Genomic DNA, 16,280 nt, shown 5'->3' on the forward strand with positions numbered 1-16,280 from the left:
GTTTTTTTTTTTTCTTTTGAACTTAAATGAATTTTTATGGTTGCAATTTCCAATCCGGCTAGTAATAATTAAAAAGCCATTTGTTTTTAAATATATTTTTTCTGATCTTATGAATTGCACCATTCCCGAGGTCCACACTCCTAACTGTCCATATACAGTTAAGGGTTTCCCACGAAAAGATGCCTTTCAATGTACACATTGACCAACGAGGTGGAATCAGGATTTTTGGTCAATGCGGGCTAAGTGCTAATAATACTCGACCGTAGCTATTCAATACTCTCCACAAACGGTGATTGGTACTAAAACCACATAAGTTCGGACTTACAAATTTTTTTTTGACTTAGACTTGATATCTCAATTTTTTCTTCCACATTAAAGTCTCAAATCATAGGAGGAAGGATTTTTAAGGAGTTGGAAGATGATGGATATTGACAAGAAACTTGAAAATATCATTTTTATGCTTCCTAAAAATTTTCCCCAACTTTTTACAAAACTTTGTTGCTATGTTTCTTGAGAGAGAATAGCGGTTGAAAGTGAGGACCCTCTAAGTCACTTTTCATTAGTTTAGTGAGATCAATGTTTGGATGCTGTCTTCAATTTGAAAAACACGGGAAGACTCTCTAATATCGATCAAAACACAAGGGCTAAATTACCAATTCGAATATATGATTTTCACAGTGTTTCTAATTCTAATGAGAGAACTTAGTGATGGTGAAAAATGGACTCTAAGGTGCTGTTTGTTAAACTGAACAAATAAGTGCTGAATGCTTATAATTGCTGAAACTGTATAAGCACAGAATTTAAGTGCTGAAATTGTTGTTTGTTTACCGATCTAAATTGTGCTGAACTGATTTAAATTAAGCGCTGTAATCACATAAATCTGTTTGTTACTTAATGCTAAAAATTAGTAAATTGACTATATTACCCTTTTCAACAATTGTATGTTTAAGGAGAAATTATTAATAAAATTCAAAAATAAAAATTATTTATTAAAAAAATACTAAATTTAATGAAATTCGTTTTGGGAATCTAGCCGAACAAATTCTCTCTCCTCCACATCATTTAAAAAGTAAATTTTAATTTTTTTAAATTCAAATTAAAAAATAATATTAATTCAAATTAAAGAGAGAGAATATTAAATATAAATATTTCGTTAAATATTAAATATTAAATATTTCAAAAAAATAAAAAGGAAAGAGGAAATTTCTCTCATTTTTTATTTTTTTGAAATATTTAATATTTAATATTTAATATTATTTAAATGCGTGAAGGAGAGAGAAAATTTTGACCCGTTAAGGGTCAAAATTTTCTCTCTTTAATTTGAATTAATATTATTATTTAATTTAAATTAATTAATATTATTATTTAATTTGAATTAATATTATTTTTTAATTTAAATTAATATTATTTAATTTGAATTAATATTATTATTTTTATTTGAATTAATATTATTTAATTTGAATTAATATTATTATTTAATTTGAATTAATATTATTATTTAATTTAAATTAATATTATTTAATTTGAATTAATATTATTATTTTTATTTGAATTAATATTATTTTTAACTTAATTTAATATTATTTAATTTGAATTAATATTATTTTTTAATTTAAATTAATATTATTTAATTTGAATTAATATTATTATTTTTATTTGAATTAATATTATTTTTAATTTAATTTAATATTATTTAATTTGAATTAATATTATTTTAATTTGAATTAATATTATTTTTTAATTTAAATTAATATTATTTAATTTGAATTAATATTATTTTTTAATTTAATTTAATATTATTTAATTTTAATTAATATTATTTTTTTATTTGAATTAATATTATTATTTAATTTGAATTAATATTATTTAAATACGTAGATGAGAGAGAAAATATGAGAGATAATATTGGTGTGGGTTGCCTTATTAATTTGTGGGGTGCTTATAGCATTATCCATAGGACATAAGAGGTAATATCATTTCAAGTATAAGGGTATACTTGTCCGTGTTGAAAAAGACCGGTGCTTACCGCTTCAGCAAAAAAATTAAGTGATCCAACTTCACTTAATGCTTATCACTTATTTTTCAGCAATAAGTGCTGAAAATGTGGAGTAAACAAACGTGCTGATTGCTGAAGCTGAATTGCATTCAGCATTAAGTGCTGAAATCAGCGGTAAACAAACACCCCCTAAGCTTTCTAAAACATTGAATTTATTAATTAATTAATTAATATCAAACTAGTTTAGGAGCATTTAACTTGTTTATATTGGATTGGATTACATGGTTCATGAAAGAAGAAAAAGCAAGATCACTTATGGCATCTTGTTCATGAAAGATATCTGAATTATCTTCTTGCAAATAAAACCACACATTAATAAAAGGGGGCAACTACTCGCAAACCACAAGATCCGTGGGTGCGTGTTTTGTGAAAAAAACAGGAAGAATGTAAGGAACCTTGTTCCTTATGCCCACTTCAACTAGGAGGAGTGATAAGAGCGATCTTTAGTGCTCAACACACAAAACTAACACTTTCTTGTTGAGATTATACTGTACATGAAAGCTAAACAAATAGAAGCCAACTAAAATAGGACTTCCCAAATTCCTGACATCTAAGATCTTGACCAACACAATCCTCCTAAAATAAAACAGCTCAAAAGACTTCCTAAAATAGAGATCTAGAGAAAATAGATGCGATTTGAAACACATGCTCACAGTGGGTTTATAACAAAGAAGAAGATGAAGAAATGTAACTTTCAAAGAAGGTTCTCTCCTTGTTTTTCTACTGAAGAAGAGGACCATGGAGTGCATGTGGCCTCCACAAGGGATTATGGTTACAAGTGATTTAGAATAAGTAGACAGCCCTTGGAATCATCGAACAATACAAAAACATAAGCAGCAATTTGACAGATTTCTAGTAATGGGGCATGGATTGTTCCAAACTGAGGTGGTAAGACTATGTGATGTATTGTACAGGAATGCAGTTTCGTGAACGAATCATTCATAATTAGACAAAGCCTTGCAACTGAAAAAATCGACCATAACATTACCTTGACATGCAAAGAAATATCAAGATGAGTTTCAATAGGCTTAAATAAGCTGTGCTTTTTTCAGGTCAGAAACAACCCCACGATCTTCGCTGCCTCTTTCATTGTATATTACCTGTAGAAAAATGAAGAGCTTAGAGGTAATGTTGATTTGGGAAGAAGACATAACATAGGAAAAAAATTCTTTTTCTTTGCTGATGGTACCTTATCAATGATACCATACTCAACAGCTTCGCTAGGACTGAAATATTTGGGACGCCTGATATCTTCTTCAATCTGTTCAGGTGATTTTCCTGTATGTCTTGCGAAGAGATTAACCTTGAAGGAAAAAAAATTAGATAGAAGTGATAATCTGGTCATTCAAAACATAGTTTGAAGACTTGGTGAGTTAACTCGAGACTCTGTTGAATTGAATATCTAAAGAGGCTTACTATTGTTATACAACATATTTCATCAGCATCATCAAAGCTCTATCTCAAAATTTAGGGATGACGGAATTAATTACATTTCTCTATTCAGTTTTTTCTAATGCCATTGTCTTTTATATGGTCAAGTGTATTCATATGCACTTCTCACAACCTCAATCCAAGTTCTTTCACGTTTCTTTTCTTTCACAGAAACTTTGCATCCCGGTCCTCAACTCACTCCCACTATGAAACAAAGCTTCTTCAATGTGGTGCGTTTAAGCAGCTCATGGCCTTCTTATGTCAAAGATCAGCATTGTAGATTAGGTGAATAAACAACAAATAACTGCCAAAAATTTATATTCTTAAAATAATTAGCACAATGTATTAGTACATGGTTTCAGGGATGGGCTGATCCCAAGTCGATTTGGAATCAATGGTGAACAAATCAAATATTACAAGTGTATCCACAAGGTATTGCCTGAGTTCTAAGTAAAACCAGCCGGACTCGTAGCAGCCTATACATTGACTTCATCGTGTTCAAAGAAGTTAAATCTTGCATGAGCATCATATCAAACAGTTCCTTAATGGAACCCGTATCCCCAAATCATGAGTACATTGCAAGAAAAGAGTTATACACATAGATATCCAACTCCAACCAGAGAATCATTTCTCAAAATGGATTTTCCTCCTGATTATGATCTAGCAACAGATCACCATATACCTTCATAACAAAAGGTTATTTGAACAATCTGCCATAGGGGCAGATAATCTTTTTAGGTTATGTCGTCAGTCACTTTCCTCTCGTTTATTTTTTAATTTTGATATGAAGGTTTCCTTAAACCAAGGTACCATAAGAGAGCAAAACTTAATAACTTATTTAAAGTTATGGTATTTCTTACCAGCTCCGTCTTCACATTTCGTACTTCTTTTCTGGCAAGTTCAATATCTGTTGCTTGACCTTGAAACCTTGCAATTGGCTGCAGAAGAAAAAAAGGGTTTACATATTAATAGTCGAACATTGTATATAGGAAAATCAAATAAAAAAGACAAGACAAGATTCAGCTTCAAATTGGAAGGAAGTTCAGTGATAAGAGTTCAGCAAAAAATATAGCTCAAAATATTGATAAGCTAATAAAGAAGAGAGACCTGCTTCATCATGATTGTTGATGAGGGAAGAGCAGACCGATTTCCTCTTGCACCGGAAGCTAAAAGCATGGCTGCTTCTCCCCAAGCATTACCAACACAAAGTGTGAAAACAGGTGATTTAACATACCTGAAATGAAAGGAGATGCTCAGTTTTAATTTTATTTTTTTTTAAAAATACCAAAGATGAAATCCTCTACATATTTTGAAAACCACCCAAAGAACTGCATGTGTTCTTTAAAATGTAAACATTCCATGGAAGCATGAGAAGGCTATAGTCGTGTTGCAGAAATTAGAATAAGGTAATTCTGAGCAAATAGGTCTCACTAGAATAGGAAATCTTAATATTTGAGTCTCTAGATGTCTTGAGATAAGTTACATCTGCAACTTTTGCAGTATTATGCTAAAAAAAAATGTTATTCTGAATGAATTTGTTTCGTTTTTCATGAGTCACATACCAAGTAGGCTGCATTCATATGCTTAACAGATGCTTGGAAGAGACTAAGTTACGGGTTTAGATGGAGAAAATAAATGCACAAAGAACAAACTCCTGGACCTAACCAGGTTACGTAGTTGATCCCCATATATGTGATAGGGAAAAACTGTTTGCTTGTTCAGATAAGCTCAATGCCACTCATGTTCTATGATAAAGGTACTAATGTCATTTAAAACTAACTTTATCCGTAATGTCTGAAATGCTGTAAGAGAAATTGAAATGAGAAGTCGATGGTTCACTTGTTCTTTGATTTGTGGACAGTAAGAATTCTGATCCAATTTGTATAAAAAAAAAAAAAAAAAATGCCAGGCAAAATGTCAAAGAGATTAGAGAAATTTGGACTCGGGATTAATTTACAAAGTGGCATAATAAAAGTTTAAGTAATCAAAGCACAAACCTTGATTTGGTGGGATGAAAAAACAAAATTGCAGCTTGCACTCTCTTTTGGACGTGTGAAGCTCAAGAAATCTTCAGTGTTTGGTGAGATACCAATAGATCTATCTATTCAACTCCAAGTGTGATTCCTATTATAATATTGGTGTGATACCACTAGATTTGTCTCTTCTTATTCTCCATCATTCTTCTTCTTCTCAAACCCTAGATTCTTCACTTATTCCTTTTTCAACATACCGGAAACCCTATCAACTTTTCTATTTTTTATTGTCTCTTTTACTATTTTTAAACCACAAAATACCCATTTATGATATCTTATAGAAATACAACCTCTTTCTTTAAACCCTTTAAAAAAATTTGATATCACAGGTTCCCCACAGATGTCCCTACTTTTTTTATAACCTCTTTCATTAAATCGTTAGTATTTCTTTTATCCTAATCTTTGAAAACCCTAACCCCAAACCTTTAAAAACCCTTATTTCCTTTAAAGCTCCTACATCAAGTAGTGCAACTTTGGAGTTCGGACCTTAGTTGCAAAAAGTAGGAGCAAACGAGGGAGACCAGACTCAAATGCGTGAGCAGTTGTTGCAAACAAATTTTGCATTGCTCTATTTTTCAGAAGAGGGAGCCAAAATGAGCTCCCAAAGCAGCACCTGTGGTAGAATGCCAACTAAGAGTGGATCCACAAGAGGACAGTATAAATAACTCTAGATCTCAAGCTTCAAATGATCTTGAGCTCACTTAAACTCCGTCAGCACAAAAACCTCCCAACTTGAAAATGAAGTAATTTACACACTCCAGGAAAGAATAACATGGGACGATTTACCCGCAGACTCTATAAATGTAGGTGGTAAGTACTTCACAATAATATCCTTTAGAGAACCTAGGTTACTAAATGCATTTATACTCAAATGGAGAACAAAGCACTTTGGGACAAAAACATTATAAGGAAATAAAAAGAATACAAATTTATGACCTCATAACATCATATACTGCAAATGCCTCTGTCTCATAACCCAACTTTTCACCACCCTGAAATAAAAAAGAAGTAACTTAAGTCAATAATTTCAACGAATTATGCATATACTAAACAATGTTTTTGGTCTCAAAACTTTTGAAGTGCAAACTTAGCTAAGTTGGCAAGACGTGTGGAATGTTGTTTCCACGATCTAGGTTCAAACCCCTTTGAACCCAACTTCACCTTGCTAATTACTTACCCTTTTACCCACCGAAAAGAAAAGAAAAAAAACCTCACTAAAACACAATAAAACATGGAATTCAGAAAACCAATGACTGTAACTATGAAATCAAACTAATGCATATATTGCATATAGAATAATGACAGATTTGGTAGGTCCTAAAAAAACATTTGGAAAAGGTCAACTTATAGAATAATTAAATATCAGTTTGAAAAAGGTTCAGTATAGCAGTTTTAGGATTCATGGACTCGCCATTGTATTTTAGAAAAAAAGAAGTCATTATTTGTATACAATAATAAACCTAATAACAGATTATGTGATAGAAAATATTATGAAATGTACGATATACATTACCTCTAGACAAGAATGCATATAATCATTCTTATATTTCAACAAAGAAAATTTTAACTGAAAAGAGTTGAACTCATGTCAATGATAAATGCTACTCAATATACTGCAATAAGGAAAGGAATATAATCAAAAGTGTAGAACTAGTGTCCGTTGAGTGTTGGAATCCAACATAGACAGTCCACTGTATTGGAAGGGTCCATGAAACATGGTTCCTGATGCTTTGAGATATAATAATAAATGAATTCTACATTGCACCTATTTTAAATAGGGTTAGGATCCATTGACTCATGAGAAAACACATGCTCTCAACACAAATCCAATGGCTGGGATGTATACATAGCTAGACAACACAAATCTTGGGATACTTATTTGAGGTTAAATCTCAACCTGGATTTTATGTTTATACGGTTGGCATCATGTGTTTTTTCCATGAGTCAACGGATCCCAACCTTTTTTCATATAATTAAAAAAAAGGTTGGGATCCGTATCCTTTTAAATTTTAGGAACAAATAGATTGTGAATAACAAGCTCGTGGACATAATCCGACAGCAAATAGATACAGTATAGTTAGAAATTTAATTTTTCACGATACCCATCCAAGGGGGTTGTACTCTACAATTTGACCACAACAAATGAGAGAGTCCACTAGTAAAACACGGTGGAGCTCACAGTCAATTAAATACGACTGCCTCCTGATGAAAGTGTTGGCTTATGTCCTAGGCTGAAATTATAATTTCATGAAGCATCAATCAAAATATATATATATATGGGTCAGGTTCGGCACCCAACGTTAGGGAGCCAACACGCAGCCAACGCATTTGTCCTATATGGCTTAAAATTTTCGGACTGGGCTGATTTTTTGTGAGGATGATCTCTATGACGAGGAGATCATCCTCACAAAAAATCAGCCCAATCTGAAATTTCTAACCCCATCAAAAGTGGTTTAGAATTGTGGACTGTGGATTTTTTACCTATAATTTGTAAATCACTTTTGATGGATTTAGAAGTTTCAGATTGGGCCGATTTTTTGTGAGGATGATCTCCTCACCAAAGAAATCATCCTCACAAAAGATCAGCTCAATCCAAAAAATTTAAGCCATATACAACAAATTTTGACTCCCAACGTTGGCCGCCAAACTCCACCTTATATATATATATATATATATATTCATGAAGCTCATGGAGATTGTAACTCAGGTGAATTCTCGATGCAGCTGTTATGCACATTCATATCAAGCAAAGCCGCATGTCTAATTTATTGCTCCAAAAACTCCTCTTAAGCATCCCTCAATATTTAATGATATGATTCTTCATAACTTATAAAAAAAAAATGATATGATTCTTCATAGCACAAAGAAATTGTATATTTTGAATTTTTTAAAGTGGCAATCACATATTTAAATCATTATGTTTGAGCAGAAACTTTTAAGGATAAACAAGGAACCTTGGTTGTGCCAGTAGAGTTTATGTATAGGTAAATTGGCTTCTCAGCATCCTCATACTGAAGGTATAGAAATTCTGCAAGGATCAACTCTGTCACAGAAGGTACTAGAGACATTCCCAAGTAAACAATTCGGTTCTTGTACAAGTAAGATGCTAGATCAGGAGGTGGTTGCTCCCATGCATTTCCTTTCATAAAAGGAATGACCTGTTAACAAATGCACACAAAGTGATTGAAAAAAACCCATGAAGATGACATCCATAAATAGATAATTCCAACTAACAAGAGCTTTGCTTTCATTCTTCAATAACCAGTTTTGCAATATTGACTGATAGACACAGAAAAGCAATCATTGATATGAACAAATCCATAACATCTGAAAGAATGGTTAAGGAAACAAAAGGAAGAATCATACACAGGGAAGTTTCAGCTGCACAACTAGATGGGTCGCCATGGTAGTATCCAATCCCAGTACAATGAAAACAAACAATAAAATACAATACAATTATAACAGGCAGACTATGGATTACGTAGTCATCTGATGGACTATAATGCCAATGTCTTAAAGTTCGATTCACGCTCTATCAACCTATAGAGTTGGAAAAATGAAACAGATGGGTGAACAAACGACAACAACAACAAATCAACAAAGACCAACATCAAGACACTCTTGTAGGGTGTTTTCCTATGTCTCTGCTGTTATTATTTGATGGTTGGTTATCATTGGGATTCGCTTTCTCAGCTTCCAATAGGATTTTGTGGAGCTTAGCCTCTGTATTTTAGGGCTTGAAATAATCCATCCAGAATATTAACGAATCCAAGGAGTTTTCTTCAAACTTTTTTGGGGTAAATGGGATAAAGTTTGTTGTATCACAATGGATTAGGGTGTTGTATGTGAGCATGCCCTGTTTGTAATCAGTTGGTTATCTCAATTGCTTTCTTTATTATGTAATTTTTTACTTATAAAAAAAACTTATCCCAAAGATTTGGGGTGGGATAAATGAATCCTGCTTTCAATATCTCCATCCACGTTCTTTTGGGTCTTGTTTCGCTCTTTTGTGGCCTTCAACTGGATATTTCTTGTAACTGGGGTTGTAATTGGCCTTCATTGAATATGTCCAAAACATCTTAATCGAGTTTCTCTTAGTTTATTGGAGCTACTCCTACATTTTCCCAAATGTGTTTGCTAATTTTATCTTTCGTAATCCTTCCACTATCTTACATAATCTTTCCACTCATCAATCTTAGCATCCTCATCTCCACTGCTCTCAATTTATTAACAAGATGCTTCTTGATTGCCCAATGACTGATTCCATAAAGCAGGGCAGGTTTACTACCGTGTGGGTGGAGGGAGGAAGAAGGAGAAACAAAGGGAGGAGAATAGGCATAGCTTCAGATGTGCAATGGTTGACAATGTACTCCATCCTTGGCCAAAGAGTCAGTAACTATGTTAAGCTATCTCTAAGTATGCTGTACAAAATTTCCATGCTTATAAAAAGGTATCTAATTTTATCCACAATATTTGCCAGAATTTTTCATTGTCTCTCCAAATGCCCAAGAAGCACTCTCCGGATTTCTCTCCACAATTGAAGGCATACTTGAGCTATATTCCCCAATCCCTTATAGAGTATGTGCAAAGGTTTAGCATATCGTATCAATAGAATGTTTTGGTTTAAAAAATTAATCCCTTATGAAGTACATGTATCCACTTCCTCCTCATCATCAAAGCCGTTATCCCATATATTTGAGATTGGCTCAATTGCATTCAATTTTTTATAAAGTCATATATTTCATTGATTTACATGCCCTCATACCTGTTCTCATTTGTACAATTGATAGCTCAAACTACCATAACATAATGTAAGACTCCAGGACTAAGATTCAAGAACTCCCAATTCTACTTTCCTAAATCTAAATTTGACTCGTATTATATTAATAAAAATATGGAAAGTCAGTTTAAATTTCTTTTGCTTTGGTAATTAGAAAAAAAGTCACTGGAACATTCAAATTACAATATTTTAACCCCATGTTTCGTTCTCGATGACGTATTTTGTCATATTCACAATATCCTACCACAGTGTTACGACCTGTGAATAAATATATTTTATTTTAAACATACAAAAGTTTTAATTTTGAAAACAGATAAGAACCCATATGACTATGACCAAAAAAAGAAAGAAAAATCAAAACTTTAACATAGAAAAACATTAAAGAAGTCGGGCAAATCTATTAGTTTTCTACTAGCATTTAAAAAAAAAAAATGTTTTATAAAGTCATATTTGCATCAAATTTAAGTTACTGGCTATGAAAAACACATTTTTTTTCACACTTGTTGAAAGAATATTTCCAAAAACTCTACAATATTTCCACTTGTTGAAAAAAAACTGACCTTTAGGAACTAATAATCGAAAAGGATTTCAATTGTGAACCCATTTAACATATTCAAAAACTCTAAAATGATCTAAAACGAATGAAAAAAACAAGAGAAAGGTGGGTGCTTTAGCAGAAATACCATGGTGACGACTCCTCTTTTTGCACGAGAACCAGAAGAGAATTGTGAAGGATTGAGGGACGAAGGACGAATTCTCTGACCGCAGAGATCACCGGACACGCTTCCACCAACAAACGGAGCGAAGAAATTGCTGGTTAGAGAAGCTCTGACTGATACCCCATTAGAGGGATTTAGGGTTCCTTTCGAAGTTCTGTTTGATGAATGGGGTGTTGCTAACATGCGCGTATCTAGAGCGAAGCGTGAAGACATTGTCGAGATTTCCATGGCCGGGAAATAATAGGGTTTGAAGGATAAAGATTGCAGATTGTAAATTGCGATTGCAGAGGTGTTTGTGACACTTCTGACTGTGTGATGTTGGTGGCCTTGTACCGCTCAATCACTGATGACTTAGGACTTAGGAGAGTCCATGGGCCTGACCACGAAACTGCTGGCCCACTTAAAATGGGTCGGCCTGTGAAAAACAATGGTTAGGCCGTTAGGGCCTTGATCTTGAACTTTCAATTATCAGGTTCAACATTTTCTAACTAGAGGGACAACAACTGTGACAATGGTTCTTTTTTCTTATTTGGGTCAGAAGTTTCGAAATGGGCAAAAAAATCGGCACATTCCAAAACTTATAATCTCAATTTACAAGTTGAAGAATCGTGGACCATTAATTTTTTTATTTTTAAAACCACTCTTGATATGGTTAGTAGTTTTGGAATGATCTGAGTTTATGGTGAAGATGATCTTTATGGTGAGAAGAATCCTCACCAAAAATCAACCCATTTCAAAACTTCTAACCATATAGGACAACAATCATTCACACTTATTGTCCTTTGAACTGTCCCGTATGGATATGTATATATGACACACAATAAACTGACACTCTTGACGTGGAGTGTACAAACCATGTATCTTTTTCTTCAGGATACACGAGTGCACAAAAATATCTATGGTTCTATGCAAAGTCACATCAAGATCGAGCTGTCAATTTTTGCAAGTCAGTTTATCATCAGTCTATATATACATATACAGAGAAACATTTTCCTTACCCACTTAATAAGATTTTAAGCCTTATTACAATATAGGACACATTGGAGGGACAACTATTTGTTCCAATAATTTTTACCATGTTCGGATGTCGTCCGTTTTACAAGATCCAAACGACATCTGGAGGTGGTATAAAACACATTGAAGGTGAGCTTAAAAGTTTTGGATTGGGCTGAATTTTTGTGGGGATGATCACTATGTTGAAGAGATCATCCTCACAAAGAATCAGCTCTATCTAGAACTTGCCTCATTTTGATGATTTGTTTGCTTTGTGCAAGACAATATTGCCTTCCTCCTCCATCCACCGAAGTAACTCCATCTTCCCCACCCACATCAACCATCTCACTAAGACTTTCAGAGCTTCCAACTAATTGTTTTTCATAGTCGGATGAAGAGCAGTCTCATCACCAATTGTCAAATCTTCGATTACCTCTGGACAAGTGGTGAGTAATTCATCGATAACATCCACTTTTCTTGCGATGGACGCACATGAAGAGGAGTTCTACCTTCTCTACCCTTAAACATGTGGAGGTCTTGGTCGATATTCATGAGCTTTTTTATTATTTTTACATTCCCCTTGGTTGAAGCTAAGTGAAAGGGACTCTACCCACTTGGTTTAACTTTCTAGTAAATAAAGGATTCAACCTTATAATTTTCATTGCAAATTTGCTTTCCCCAGCCAATACAGCCATATGTAGACCGATCGATAAATGGGATTTGATCAACATTCTCAAGAACATAGGGACATTCTCTAATTAATGAGTACAATGCATCTATATCTCTTGTTTGAGAAATTTGTATCAACCTCTGGTCCGTAACTTATGAGAAGTGTTGATTTTGCTCTACTTCTCTATTATATGCACCTACTATAAGCAAATCTCTAAGTAGGTTTGCAAATCTCAATCTAAACAAGACAAAAGACATGTTGCCGAATAAATTGCTTTTCTAATTGAGCGTGCTAGAGTGATTGATTTTTTACTGTGATTCACACTGTGCTGATGTGGTAATGTACTCAGAATCACAAATGTTTTTCCTCGACAGACAACTGAAAAGAATCTATGGCTCTGAGCACACTACCACGTCAGTGCAGTGTAAATCGCAGTACAGTCTAGGATTTTCCTTTCTAATTTTTGCCATTTAGGTGATAAAATCAACCATGAAAAGACATGTGACAAAGACCTATAATTTAATTTTTTTATTTTATTTTATTTAGTAGATATATTTGACATTTTTTTAATAATATAATTTTATTTTGTTAATGCCAAAACAAGAATTTTACAGATTTTCGTTGAAAACTTATCACAATTTTCAAAAATTGTTTTAAAAAAATGATGGTTCAAATGGTTGGACCATCAATCTAAAAAAAACCTGGTTGGTCCTTTTTGTTAGACGGTATATAGTGTCCAACCCTAGGGTCGAGTACATTATTCCAATGTTTAAATGTTTGTTTCACCAATATTGATGAGTTATCAAAATAGCTTGTCCAAGGGGAATTTTGACTTAATAGTGTGGAAAGTGAAATCCTGCCACACACACATGGAATTACATATCCATCTCTTTTAAATATTCAATTTTTTTTTTAAAATCTTCTCTCTCTTTGAGTTTGACTAGCCTTACTAATTTAATTAGTAAGATTTGAAACTTTATCAAGGGATTTTGGGTCGACATGAAATATCACATTGGTAATCCAACAAAACATCCTTTCAAATTTCATGGAAAATCTCATTCTAAAGAAAAATAAAAAAAAATTCGGCTTGACCCAAGATGTAGGAAATGGACGGCTCCTGAACTTCGAAGACTTGAAATTAAAATTTAATGATGAAAAGTAACATTTTTTTTCTTCAAAATTCTTGGAATTTCGTCTTCTAGAATCCTGTGGCATCTGATCATGTTTATTTATTTATTTTAATTCAACAGATGCTTCTAACCTTTTATTTTACACATTTATTTTTCACTATTTTTTATTTTTTATAATCCATATTCTATTTTGGTTTTTCTATAATTATTATTTACAAACACATCTCTACTTTATAACTTGTAAATTGACATATCTTAAAAAAAAAAAAAATCTTTTTACACGATCCTTTTTATTTTGTTAAATTTGAAGAGTGTAAAAGACAACAAGAAATCAAGGTAGAGACTAAGTTCTAAACAAATATTCAAAAATATTATTTAAATTTTGTACTAAATCTTTTTCTAGATTTTTATCTTTGGATTTAATATCATATGCAAATCTAGAGTTGCATTAGTGTTAGATAAACAACGTAAAAATTAAACCCATCTTAAAATCAAAGTTAAACACAACAACATACAAAGTAATTTGTCTCAGGTTTACTACTACATGGTAAAGGAAAATTCAGTTTGTTGTAAACTGATTTTTATAGTGGCCAAACAGACCGAAGGTTATGGAATGATTTTTCGTGGAGTGCTTATGCTGAAAAGTCACATCTCTTAAAAGTTAGAAGCATCTTGGCTTAGTCTAGCTTTTGACTTGTACGTTTGTGGAAGTTGTCTAACGTGAAACAGTGACTTAGAGGATCGTAGTTCCAAGTCAAGACTCGTGGCTGTAGAAGTAGTCGTGGTGACGTGTACTTGATGACTTATTAGGAATTAGTCGTAGTTGTTGTTGAGACACGTATCATGACTAGGAGGATTCGAGTGAAAATAACTTGATGGCTTATTAGGAATTTACTTGATCTCGGTGAAAATAAGAGGTAGTTTTGTGCCCTTGCCACGTTAGGCGAGTATAGATCGAGTAAAAAAAATTCAAGTCTAAAAATCACGACTCAAGAAATAAATAAGTGAATTTTTTTCAAAGAGTCGTGATTTTTTTACTCAAAAGTTTTCACTCGATCTTTCATCGGTTGTCGAGGTAAGGGCACAAAATCATATATCTTTTTCTTCGAAATCCACAAGGAAAAAGATCAATGATTCTGTGCTCTTGCCACGTAAAGTGAGTACATACCCGAGTGAAAGTTTTCGAGTAAACAAATCATTAGCATTTTTCAAAATATGTGAAGAAAATATTTTTAAGAAAATTCTATTGGCACCCTAAATTTTAGTTATTATTGTTGAAGTATGACTCAAAATTAATTAGATCCGTTCCAAGTATGTTTATTTGTCGGTCCAAGATAATTTGGGTTGGACTTGTACCTTATGTAAGTGGACCACCTATGTGATGCTTCTAAAATGATGGGATTTTATTTTCTTTTGTTGTAAGTCTAATTCTAAGTCTAAGTTTTTTATAGAAAAAAAAGTAGAGAAAGAAAGAAAACCAATAGAGGAGAGATTGAGAGGTTTGAGAAGATTGAGATCTAGAAGAAGGTGAAACTAAGTGATAGAGGTGTTTCCTTGTATCGATTTGTCCCATTTTCTTCATAGTGAAAGCAAGTTCCAACGCTCATACATCCGTGTTCGTATCCTTTGGGTGAATCATATAAAATCTCGTATTGTGGGTAATATGCTCTTACTCTTTCTTTGTGTACTTATTTATCTTTTTTGCATTTGTTGTTATTAATTAAGTTTATCCTTTATTGTCATTATCAAACAATATCTTGGAAGGTGTGGCATACGAGATGTTTAGTGAAATACCCAATAAGTATTTGATTAAATTATTACGTGAGCTTCAAAAGGTGTTGACATCCAAAACAATTACATCCCAACTAAAATTTAACATGTGCGATTTAATATAGGAAGTAACATTTTCACATGAAAATTTTGTTCATAATACTTGTACAAGATAAGAAAAACCCACAAGTTATCATTATTTGATAATAAAAAGAACAAGTTGACATCAATGAAGATCATTTACTTTGACATCTTGATTTTATCTCATACCATGATTTAACTCTTGTCGGAAAGTCATATTCCCACCCTACTATTTTTTTTTTATTGAATTTTGATCGGATATCACAAGTAAAAGTTGGAGTGCCAATATAAATTCTCTTTTGAAATGTTATTATTATTAAATTTTAAAATCAGCATCTAGACTTTTGAGTACTAGCTATCACAAGAAAAACGCGTTTTTTCATTGAAATTAAGTTATAAACAGTATTGAAAAGGAAAACAAATATATATATATATATATATATATATATATATATATATATATATATATATATATATTAGGGTCAGGTTCAAAGGACAACCATTTCTACACACATATAGACAACGTGTTTCGTCTTATATGGGCAAAAATATTTGGAATTGACTGATTTTTTGTGAGGATGATCTCTGTGATGAGGGGATCATCCTTGCCAAAAATC

The 16,280-nt window shown here is 32.6% G+C and overlaps 1 protein-coding gene across 1 annotated transcript; it reads right to left on the bottom strand.

Moving 5' to 3' along the window:
* Positions 1 to 2,868: 2,868 nt before the first annotated feature.
* Positions 2,869 to 11,354, bottom strand: CLPR4 (CLP protease R subunit 4). Its single transcript, XM_086437029.1, has 7 exons — positions 10,984 to 11,354; positions 8,475 to 8,678; positions 6,457 to 6,512; positions 4,595 to 4,721; positions 4,348 to 4,425; positions 3,246 to 3,359; positions 2,869 to 3,156 (listed from the first exon to the last, which is right to left on the bottom strand). Exons 1-7 carry the CDS (start codon positions 11,245 to 11,247, stop codon positions 3,085 to 3,087), a joined length of 915 nt encoding a protein of 304 aa, XP_086293155.1. The 5' UTR covers positions 11,248 to 11,354; the 3' UTR covers positions 2,869 to 3,084.
* Between the last annotated feature and the right edge of the window lie 4,926 nt (positions 11,355 to 16,280).

This window comes from Akebia trifoliata, chromosome 3 (genome assembly GCF_017979445.1).
Source record: "Akebia trifoliata isolate Shusen 1 chromosome 3, ASM1797944v1, whole genome shotgun sequence".
NCBI classification, from domain to species: Eukaryota; Viridiplantae; Streptophyta; class Magnoliopsida; order Ranunculales; family Lardizabalaceae; genus Akebia; species Akebia trifoliata.

Bases quoted from the DNA above. Each gene is read 5' to 3' on its own strand.
- CLPR4 (XM_086437029.1), bottom strand. From the start codon at position 11,247: ATGGAAATCTCGACAATGTCTTCACGCTTCGCTCTAGATACGCGCATG. The intron at 8,679-10,983 runs GTATTTCTGCTA...ATTTGTTAACAG, and splicing joins AAAGAGGAGTCGTCACCATG to GTCATTCCTTTTATGAAAGG. The intron at 3,360-4,347 runs GTAAGAAATACC...TTTTCCTTCAAG, and splicing joins GAAATGTGAAGACGGAGCTG to GTTAATCTCTTCGCAAGACA.